This window comes from Microcebus murinus, chromosome 16 (genome assembly GCF_040939455.1).
Source record: "Microcebus murinus isolate Inina chromosome 16, M.murinus_Inina_mat1.0, whole genome shotgun sequence".
Taxonomy (NCBI): domain Eukaryota; kingdom Metazoa; phylum Chordata; class Mammalia; order Primates; family Cheirogaleidae; genus Microcebus; species Microcebus murinus.
Window position 1 is genome coordinate 13,572,594 of NC_134119.1, and position 11,648 is coordinate 13,584,241.

General features: G+C 49.1%; 1 protein-coding gene across 1 annotated transcript; it reads left to right on the forward strand.

Annotated features, from left to right (window-relative positions):
- Positions 1-1,151: 1,151 nt before the first annotated feature.
- Positions 1,152-4,023, forward strand: TP53RK (TP53 regulating kinase). The gene is made up of 2 exons (XM_012743005.2): positions 1,152-1,521; positions 3,437-4,023. The coding sequence occupies exons 1-2, from the start codon at positions 1,239-1,241 to the stop codon at positions 3,913-3,915; spliced, it is 762 nt and encodes a 253-aa protein (XP_012598459.2). The 5' UTR covers positions 1,152-1,238; the 3' UTR covers positions 3,916-4,023.
- Positions 4,024-11,648: the final 7,625 nt, after the last annotated feature.

Below are 11,648 nucleotides of genomic sequence, written 5' to 3' on the forward strand. Positions count from 1 at the left end.
GTGCGCTATGATGGTGCCATGCACTCCAGCCTGGGTGACAGAGGAAGACCCTGTTTCAGAAAATAAATAAACAAACAAACAAACCGGTAATAGGAAATACAGCATTCACGAATAAAACAAAAACTGGAAACAACTGTTTAGCAACAAGAAACTGCTTGTGTGATTATGTAGGAGGATGTGGTAGCTCTACATGTACCGATTTGGAAAATTATCCAAGATAAATCGCTTAGGAGCAAAAAAGCCAATTGCAAAAGAATGCACAGTATGATTTCACTTATGTTGGGGGAAAAAACCCACAGCTATATGTGTGTGAGTGTACATACTGTATAAAAGAAAAATGTAGAAATAAAATTCATATAATGACAACATAGCATAGATGGGTGAAGGGACAGGAAGTCTGATTTTTGTGTGTATGCAGAAGTCTGTATTGTAAGAATTTGTTAAAGCCCGTATTACCTTTGTAATAAAACGGAAACAAAGAAAGGTAAATTACTCCCAATTCAGTTTAGGTTCTGTCTCTGGAAAATTTGCCTTGATTCTTCTCCGCTCCCCCTCTCCAAACCTCACCGCCCCGACCGCCCTGAGTGTCAATCTTCTTTTCCTTGAGAAGGGTCTAACTCACTGCCCCTGAATGCACTCGAAGAATGCTAGTTACCATTGTCCTAGCACCCAAGACCATGTCGGAAACGGGGTTCACCGTCCGCCCCGTCCGACTTTGACTAAGGAGGGCCCCTTTTAACGGGAATTTGGAGTAACGGGATGAGGAGTTGCAAAAAGAGACTACTGCGGGGCGCAGCTTTCCAGTATCTAGGGGCACTCCTGAGAAGAGCAAGAGCACCCGAAAGCATTTTTCTCAAGAGGACCTAAGTTTTCCAGGAACAGCCGAAGAACTGGGAGGTGGACCCTAAAGCCGGCGGCGAGCGTCACCGAGCGCTTCCGGAGAGAGCCGAGGCGTGGGGACGCGTCGCTTGCCGAGCGTCGCCGAGCACGTACGGAGACAGACGAAGATCTGGGAGGAGGGGCCACAAGAGCAGTTCCCAAGTGGCGCCGAAGCTTCGAAAAGAGCCGGAAGGTTGGGAGGCGGAACTACTCCCACAGGCCGGAAGCGCCCGGAAGTGCCCGGAAGTGGAGGCGATCAGGTGACGGAGGAAGCCCGAGAATTTCCGGAGCGAGCCGAAGCATCGCGACAGCTTCCGGAGCGCGCGGGCCGGCTCGGACGCCCAGTGCAGGGCGCGACCATGGCGGCTGCGGTCGCCGCTGCTCCCGGGGACTGCGAGGAGCCGGCGCCGGAGGCTGAGGCGCTGGCCGCGGCCCGGGAGCGGAGCGGCCGCTTCCTGAGCGGCCTGGAGCTGCTGAAGCAGGGCGCCGAGGCGCGCGTGTTCCGCGGCCGCTTCCAGGGCCGCGCGGCCGTGGTGAAGCACCGCTTCCCCAAGGGCTACCGGCACCCGGCGCTGGAGGCGCGGCTCAGCCGGCGGCGGACCGTGCAGGAGGCCCGGGCGCTGCTCCGCTGCCGCCGCGCAGGTGAGGCGCACCTGGATCCGCGCGGGGAGGGACCCCGAGTGTTTGGGGCTGGGCAGCGGCGGGTGAGGGGATTCTCCTTCTCTCCATGCTTCGATTTGCCTCAGTTTCTCTCTTTGTCCCTTCTGCCTGTCCTTCCCTATTTGTGCCGTTTCAGTTTTCGATCGTTATCCATTCACTCATTAGTTTTAAGAAACAGATGTAATTACAAGTACTTGCTCTGAAGCCAGGCTCCCTGGGTTCAAATACCAACTCTGCTGCTTCGTATGTAGCCTTTCAGCAAGTTATTTAACCTCTCAGCCTTAGTTTCCTCACCTGTGAAATGGAAGTCATAGTAGCAGTATCCATGTCCTAGGGATATTATGACCATTAGACGAAGTATGTATGCCATGGATTATGTTTAAATGTATGCCTGGCACAGAGTAATCATTAAATGTCAGATTTCATTAAATTGTTTATTTACTTTTTCATTAAAATACCACTGTGAACCCTCACCATAAACCTTGTCCTCAGATGAGAAACTGAGGCTCCGAGAGAAGTAACTTGCCCATGGTCACACTGTGCTAGTAAGTGGCCCAGCCAGGCCCTCAGCCTGCATCCTTTGAATCAGAAGCACTGGCTTTTTGCTTTTACACTTCTTGCCTTTCTTTCATTAGTATTTTTTTAAGTACCTGCTGTGCATCAGGACATTGTTACGTGCTGGGGAATCTGGGGGGGATATTCAGTAGTGAACAAGCAGACACATCTGCCCTTGGAAAGATTTAGTGAAGTTATTTGTGTGTTCATATTTTCTGTTTCACCGTTTCTATGATGTAAGTTCTATTAAGCAGGGGGTAGCTGCCTTGTTTATTGGCATATCCCCATTGATATGTCTCTTAGTTTCTAGAAAAGTATCCTGAGCATGGTTGACATTCAGTGAAGATTCATTGACCCAGTTTGGTGGAGGTGTTACTTTCATATTATAGTAGCAGAAACTGAGGCTTAGAGAAGTTAGCGTAACTTTAAGGTTACATAACCAATAAGAAAGGGAGCTAAGATTTGAACCCCGTTCTGTCTACAAAGATGAATTTCTAAGCCAACACACTGCTTGGCCTCCTGTTTGTGTCCTTGTCAGATAGAAACTGCTCTGACTGGGCCATGTTTCCCCTTCTGGCTCTTTGTTTTGTTTTGTGTTTTAGGGAGTAAGTGTGTCAAATTAAGTTCACTCATAATGGGTGGTTTAGGAAAGGAGGAGGAAGCTTTGGCACTCCTATACTTAGCTAGGCCAAGTGGGATATAACCAGCATTATTAAAATGAAATAGAATCATAGACTGGCTGTGCTACTCCCCCTCCTCCAAAAAGGCCAGGCCAGTGACAAAAAATTAGATGAAGTTCACTTAAGAGGGAAAAATAAGTCCACGGTTGGGGTGGTCTCAGGCCTCAGGCATATCCTGAAGGGCATGAGCAGAAGAAACTTCCCAGTGATAACTCAGTTGCACCGTTTTCTGCAGCCTTCCTAAATCTTCTTCCTGAAATAACTAGATACGGACTGAAAAACCGGCTCAATCCTTGAAAATTAAGCTTACCATTAAAGGCCAGGCATGGTGGCTCATGCCTGTAACCCAACACTCTGGGAGGCTGAGGTGGGAAGATTGCTTGAGGCCAGGAGTTGAGGACCAACCTGAGCAAGAGTGAGACCCTATCTCTACCAAAAATAGAAATCTTAGCCGGGCGTGGTGGCGCATGTCTGTAGTCCCAGGTACTTGGGAGGCTGAGGCAGGAGGATTGCTTGAGCCCAGGAATTTGAGGTTGCAGTGAGCTGTAATGATGCCACTGCACTCTAGCTAGGATGACAGAGTGAGACTCTGTCTCAATAAATAAATAAGCTTACCATTTAAAAGGAGTCCAATCCAATAACCACTCATGTCTTGATTGCAGGAATATCTGCCCCTGTTGTCTTTTTTGTGGACTATGCTTCCAACTGCTTATATATGGAAGAAATTGAAGGCTCAGTGTCTGTTCGAGATTATATTCAATCCACTCTGGAGACTGAAAAATCTCCCCAAAATCTCTTTGGCTTAGCTAAGACAATCGGGCGGGTTTTGGCTCGAATGCATGATGAAGACCTCATTCACGGTGATCTCACAACTTCCAACATGCTCCTGAAACCCCCCATGGAACAGCAGAACATTGTGCTCATAGACTTTGGACTGAGTTTCATTTCAGCACTTCCAGAAGATAAGGGGGTAGACCTCTACGTCCTGGAGAAAGCTTTCCTCAGCACCCATCCCAACACTGAGACTGTGTTTGAAGCCTTTCTGAAGAGCTACTCTACCTCCTCCAAAAAGTCCAGGCCAGTGCTAAAAAAATTAGATGAAGTTCGCTTAAGAGGAAGAAAGAGGTCCATGGTTGGGTAGGAGAATGTGTGTGACAGTCACACACAGTTAAGTTCTTTTTTCAAAGTAAATTTGAAGAAATGCTACAAATACAAGATTAGACCTCAATAAAGGTGTTGATATTTTTAAGTAATGTCTGTGCTGGTGCTTGTAAAATGTCATTATCATTTCCAATTCATTGTCCTCAAGAGCTTACTATTAAATATGAACATAAGACATGTTCAAGGCAGAATTGAGTATTTAAAATAAATCTTGGACAGGCTTTCTCCCAAATTGTGACCTCATGTACATGGATGTAGCACTGAATCACATAATGAGAACACTCTCTTTTTAGTCCTGGAAAGACAAGGACAAAGTCTCAGTTGGTGATAATATATCTTTATTAGTCCTCTAACTCAATGTTTTTATTTTATGGTTACCTTCTAATGAAGGCAAGTGATTGTTATAAAGTTCCTTTAAACTTTATAGGTAAAAAATTAAATTGATTTCTATCACAAGCAGTAAGTAGATAGAGTAAAAATGGTGAAATGGCATGTGAATGACTGAAGATTGATAAAGTCTGGTTTAAGGTGCAGGAAAACTGAGTGTGCAAAGGACTAGTAGCTAGCTCTTAACCTGCTGAGCCTCAGTTTCTTTCCCCAAAAGAAGGTATGTGTAGGCAGTATAATAAATATATATTTGAAGTGTACAACATGATGTTTTGATATGTATATACATTGTGAGATCATTATTGCCGCCAAGCTAATTAACTTATCCATCACCTCTCATAGCTACTTTCTTCTTTAATATAGGCCTTTACAGCACAAATTTCCCTCTGCATACTGCTTCTTACCACATACCATAAGTTTTGGTATTTTGTAGTTTGGGTTTCATTCATCTCAAAGTGTTTTCTAATTTCCTTTGTCATTTCTTCTTTGACCCCTTTGCTTGTTTAAGAATCTGTTTACTTTCCACACACTTGTGAATTTTCCAGTTTTCCATTTATTACCAATTTCCAGCTTCATTCCATCGGGTCAGAGATGGTACTTTCAGCGCCTGTTCTTACAGAGTGAACGTCCTAGTGGGACCAGGCCTGGGTTTTTTTGTTTACCCCAGTCAGCACCCACTTGAGTGCCCTGCACACAACAGGTGACCAAGAATGAGTGAAAACTACCCTTCCTGGATAGCTGTGACTAGTAGAGAGGAGAGCAAATATTGCCTGCTTAACTGCAAGTCAGGCATTGTGCCAAGAGTTTCTGTATTGGATCTAAACTCCAAGTTAGGTCTTGTCCCCATTTTATAGATGAAGAAATTGGCCCAAAAAAGGAGGGAACATGTCCAAAATGTCACAGCCAGCAAAAGGTAATTTTACCTGGCTCCAAAGCCTATGTTCTTTTCACTGATCCTTTAAAAAATGAGATATTGGATATTTGGCACATCTTTATATTATTTTATATATTGTTATTATATAACATTATTTTCAAGGAACTCCAAGGCCCACAGGTGCTGGCAATTTTTTCAGTTAATATTTTCAAGATGACTCATTCCTTAGTTTCCTCATATGTACTGTAAGGCTAATACCTACCTCCCGGGGCAAATGGTGGACTCACGTGTGCAGGCACTAAGTCAACAAATCTCCAGTGCTTACTATGTACCAGGCTCTGGAGAGATAATGGGGGGCGGGGGGTGGGGGTGGGGAGGCAGGAAGCTGTCCTTACTCACTTGGGGAATGTAAAATAAGTACCTAAGACAATTTCAGACAGTGATGAGTGAAGGTGTGGAGTCAAACCTGAAACGCAGGAGATGGGAGAGTATATCCCGGGCAGGAGGACCATCGTGTATGCAGTTGGTGAAGGAGCAACCTCCCTGAGAGACATGAAGGCCAGTGTGGCTGGCATGCAGCGAGCAAGGAGGAGCAGAACGAGGTCAGGGAGGAGGGCAAGGGCCAGATCACGCAACAAGGTTGGGTTTTATTCTCAATGAGACTTAGAGGGTTTTTAACAGGGTGATATCTGATGAATGTTTTGAAAGGATTGCATTGGTCGCTGGTAGAAAAGAGCTGTAGGGGGCAAACGTGGAAGCAAGAAGGCTACTGCTGCTGGCCAGTCCGGTAGCCAGGGGTGGACGCAGTGGCGAGCACACTCCAATTGCGAGGAACAGGATCTGTCACCCAGTGGAGCCTGGGACACAGCGGCCAGCGGCAGTGAAGGTAGCGGCAGCAGTGGGGAAGCAACAGTGACCTCCTTTGCACGTGTTGAGGGGGAGAGAGGTAGATATTGGAGACTGGAGAAGCTTCATAAATGTCCCCAGGAGGAAAACTGTCCAGCTGTGGTCTCAGCCCTTGGCCCAGGATGGGAAATAAGAGGCTAACAGATGTTCCTAGGGGAACAGTGGGTTCCTCCCTTGTCCAGTGTCACAAAGTGCTGAGGAGCCCTCCCCAGGTGCAGAATGCTCAGTCCACATGGGGGACAGCAGGTGCTTTGCAGGGCTGAGCCAACAGCACTGGCAGCTTGGTGTGGGTCCCCACCCTAACCCAACCAGACAAGGACTATCGTCTCCATTTCACACACAAGGAAACACTCAGCAATGTGAAATATCATGTCTTAGGTCACAGTAAGTGACAGAGCTGGGATTCAAACCCCAATTTTTGACAACTGCAGCTGACTTTATTAAGTATTATAGTTACTTAGTTCCTTGCATGCATTAACCCATTTTACAGAGGAGGCCAGTGGAGCACAGGAAAATTGTCTTCCCAAGTTCACTCAGTGAGTGACAAAGGCAGGGAAATGTGAAGTGACACTGGGATGTGTCCAACACTAAAAAGGACACTGGCCCACATTTTGTGGAACATTTAAAACCGCTCTTGTGGCCAGTCCATGGAGTCAAGAGCGGTAGTTCCAGAATAGACTTACCTTCAAAGCCTGGCATAGTGAGTGCTGCAGACAAGGCATGTTCTTTTTAGCTGAGACGAGCTGGCCATGCTCACACCACGTGCTGGCTGAGGGGACTTGGGAACACCTACCTTAGCCAAGGCATGCACGTAGGGTATCATCTCTGATGTAACTCAGAAAGTAAACCCTAATCCTCATCCTGATTCCAATAAAACTTCATTTACCAAAACAGACAGCCAGCCTGTGGGCCATAGTTTGCCAATTTGAATTTTAAACTATTACATTAAAATATTTGTCTTGATTATTGACTTTTTTGGTGCCCCCTGAAATTGGCTCCCCTGGTCCCCACCCAGCTCCACTGACTGCCAGGCCCTGATGGAGAAGCCCATGTTCTGACAAGGGTCAGCCCCTGCTATGGCTTGAAGCTTTCCCCCAAATCTTGTGTTGGAAACTTAATTCCCAACGTGGCAGCATTGGGAGGGAGCGTGGGGGCTCTGCCCTCATGAATGAATGAATGAATAAAGCCATTTGTGGAGTAGTGGGCTAATGGCTTATGGAAGTGGAATGAATTGGTGGCTTTATATGATAAGAGGAAAGAGACCTGAGCGAGCACACTTGCCCCCCCCCCCATGTGTTGCCCTGCACTGCCTCAGGACCAGATGCAGCTCCTTGACCTTGGACTCCGCAGCCTCCATAACTGTAAGAAATAAATTCCTTTTCTTTATAAACTACCCAGTTTCTAGTATTCTGTTATAAGCAACAGAAAACAAACTGCTAATAATACAGCCCCCAACCTTCTCTTTGGGAACTAGGGGTCTCCTCTTGTGTCTAATTCCCGGCAGGGCAATTCCAAAGGACTGTGCTCTCATTTGCCACCAGAGGTCGCAAGTCACTGCTGTTCCCTGTGCAGACAGGCAAAGAAGCTCCCCTCTCCCTCCTTCCTCTCTTTCTTTCCTCTCTTTCTCCTTTACCTCTTTTCTTCCCAACTCCCTGCCTCCTTTTATTTTCTCCCTCCCTCCCTCCCTTCCTTGAACTTGTTTATTTATTCACTCAACACCTTAGCTGCCACCTTGCATGGGGGATGCTGTGCAGCCTCCAGTGTCATCACTAATTACAATGTAACAAGTAAGACAGGCACGAGGATGTCTAGTTCCTTCTTGTCTTCGTGTTTTTATCTGTTCTGTAGCTTCTTCATGTATCCCTTCCCTGGGTATCTAGTGAGCACCTTGGCCGTGTCTGGCTCTGTGCTGGTTCCTAAAGGAGCTACAGTGATGAAGTCCAGCCACCGTCCTGGAGCCCCCTGTCCTCTACTGGCTCTGCTCTCCCTGCTGCTGCCCAGCCCCCCTCTGTCCTTCCTCACTTGGCAGTCAGGGGACCCTTCTGAAGCCAGATTGTGCTACTTCCCTGTTCAGAAGTTTGGCGGCTTCTCATCCCGTGTCTCCTTGCTTACCAGCTGCATGGCCTGGGACCCCCTCCCTGCACCTCTCAGAGCCTCAGTGTGCTCATCTGCAAAACGGACTAACAATGGTGCCACCTTGCGGAGTTGCTGTGAGCACAGGTGCTGCTCAGGATCCCCAGGAAGCAGAGTCTGAGACGCAGTTCAGCGCGTAGCCCTTGGGATCAGCACCTGCAGCAGGCAGGGAAGCAGGAGAGGGCAGAGAAGAAGCAGGGCTGCAGGCAGAGCCCACAACGGCTGCAGCCACCCCCATGGGAGCTCTGCAGCCAGAATGGCCCTTCAGAGATGTCCCAGGATGGGCTGAGATGGCCAGGGCTTCGCAACTGCATACTGCACAGTCCTCGGTGGGCCAGCCCTGCCAGGGGCATGATCTTGGGCAAGGCCACCCTCTACCCACCATGAGGCGACCCCTGAAGGGGCTGACCACTCTCCCTGCCTCTGGGACCATCAGTCCTTCCTAGAAGGGATCTGGGTTGCACAGTGTCCTCCACAAGCATCAGTGCACACGGAGCACTAGCACAGTGCCTGGCACATTGTAACAGTGAGCAATGATTGCTATTATCACGATACCATTTGTATTGCTATTATTTTTAGAGAACAGGTGATTATAACATAGCACCATTCATTCCCCGTATAAGCTGAGGGTAGACGAGGTGCATGTTCCCATATTGCCAGGCCCCGACTTCCGTGCTTCTGAATCAGAAGTTCTGAGACTGGGCTGGATTTGCATTTCTAACAAGTTCCCAGGTGACACTGAGGCTGCTGTTCTGAGAATACCTGCTCTGAGGAAAATCAAGGTGTGTCACGAGCAAAATAGGAAATGGATGCTGGGAGGGCCAGAAACAACAGTTGTCTGCCGTACCCATTTTACAGGTGAGGGAGCTGAGGCTCAGAGATGCTAAGCAACTTTCCCTGAGTCATCAGCCTGTAAGCGGTAAAGATTGTGCCAGGCATTGGCACCTACCGAAAGCCACCCTCCTTATTCCCTTTGGACAGAGCCCCAACCTGTCCGGGTGTTTGTTAGGTGAAGGGAGCTCCGCTCAGGGAAGGTGGGACTGGTTCCTCATACAGGGGTGGGCATGTGACCCTTCTCTGGCCAATGCCATGCACGGCAACTCTGCCACATTTGCTTCCGTGGAAGATTTGATTTTGCTTCCTATAGAAGGTGAGGGGGTGTGAGGATTCTGTCCCCACTCTGACCCCAACACATGCCATCAACCATTCCTGCTTTCCAAAGCAGTGGTGACAACTGCAGCAGCGGTCTGGAGACCACGAGGCCACCCCTGAGGATACAGGGTCAGTGGGAGGAAGATGATGGAGTAGAGAGAGGCACGTCTTTCCTTAGCGACCTCAAACCTCCTCGCTTGGACGTGCTGCACGCGGAAGTAAGCATCTCCAAAGCCGACGCCGGGTTTTCTATCACTCGAAGCCAAAAGCCTTCCTAACCCAAACAGGTACATGTCCCAGTTCCCCAAGGCCACACTCGTCCACGGCATCTTGTTGCTTTCTTGCTTGGGTTGGGACATATTGGGAAGAAAAGTCCGCTCTATTCAGATCAAAGCCGAGGGCTGGGAGGCCAGACCTCTGCACTGAGATCCCACCTACTCAAGGCCCAGCCAATCTCTGCCACCAACTTCCTCTGTGAGTTTAGGGAAAATTCTAGATTTCCCTGGGCCTCAGTTTCCCCATATTTCAATTGGAGGGTTTGATCTGGGTCAGACTGGTTGCTGTTGTTGTAGACATTTTTGTTGGATCCACATAATGTTTGTTTTTTAGTTGCTCGTGGTTTTTTGTTTTTTTGGGTTTTTTTTGAGACAGAGTCTCACTCTATTGCCTGGGCTAGAGTGTGGTGACACCAGCCTACCTCACAGCAACCTCAAACTCCCGGGCTCAAGTGATCCTTCTGCCTCAGCCTTCCGAGTAGCTGGGACTACAGGCATGTGTCACCATGTCCGGCTAATTTTTTCTATATATTTTAGTTGGCCAATTAATTTTCTTTCTATTTTTTTTAGTAGAGATGGGGTCTCGCTCTTGCTCAGGCTGGTTTCAAACTCCTGACCTTGAGTGATCTGCCGGCCTCGGCCTCCCAGAGTGCTAGGATTTTACAAGCGTGAGTCACCGAGCCCAGCCAGTTGCCAGTGTTAAATAATTGAGATGGTTTTGTTTAAAAATCCAGATAGCTGACTTCTCTGGGATCATCATCAGGAGATCTGACCACGGGGCCCCAGTTCTAAGACCTCTCTGTTTAGACTGGCTGTGCTCTCCAATTCACCCCAGTCCACACCCCTCCCTACTGCTCCTCACTCTGACTGGCTACCAGTCACCAGTATCATGGCGCTGGTCCTGCTATTCTTTCCTTACAGAGTTCAGAGGAGAGTGAGATATTTCTTACTCCTCATGTTACTTGTCCTGTGAGCATTTGAATTTGAAACCCCCAGATAAGATGGGCGGTATCTTCCTCGGGGGTCTCACAGGCACCCCAAAAGTCAGCATGTCCAAAACAAACCCCTGCTCCTGTCCCTGGGTCTCTGCCCCCACACGACCTTCCCATCCCATTAAAAGCAGCTCTGGAGCGCCAGCCCGAACCCGGGAACTCCCAGCTCTCACCAGCTCCCCCGCCCCGCCCTTTACTTCCAAAATATCATCGGGAAGTTAGGAGAGTGGCTGTCCTTAGGGGTGGGGCAGTGATTTGAAGGGGGCATGCGGGGACTTGGGGGGGTGGGCAAGTTCTATTTCTTGGGCGCGGTGCTGGTTGCATGGGTGGATTGGGTCTGTGTACTTTTCTGTATTCATGTTGCACTTTGATAAAAAGATTGTGAACACATGCTTAGAACCTACCTCTGTTCCCCCTCCCTGCCACCCTGGCTTAGGCCACAGGACCTTTTGCCGGAAGCCCCCAGTGGCCCCTCACGGGTCTCCCACTCCCACCTTTGTCCCACAGTACGTTTCATCTCCATGCACATCTGGTGCTGGGGTGGCGCATGCCTGTGGTCTCAGCCACTCGGGAGGCCGAGGTGGGGGGATCCCCGGAGCCCAGGAGTTGGAGGCTGCGGTGAGCTATGATGGCACCTGTGAATAGCCGCTGCACCCCAGCCTGGGCGACAGAGCCAGCCCTCGTCTCTATAAAGAACAGAAAGGACAAAACCACTCTGCTGGTTCCCCCAACTCAGGGCCTACAGATCAAGGGCCCATGCGCCCCCACACCAACATTCACCTTTCTGACCCCCTGCGGTCCTCTGCCCCCCTGCTCCCGCTGGGTCAGCCACACCAGCTCCCCGCTGCTCCCCCGACACGCCAGTCACGCTCCCACCCAGGCTCCCAGACCGTCACGCGGCTGCCTCCCTTGTTGCATTCAGGTCTCTGCCAAATGCCACCTTGTCTGAGAATCCACCCTCAACACCTCCACCCCAGCCCCCATTTGCCTCCCC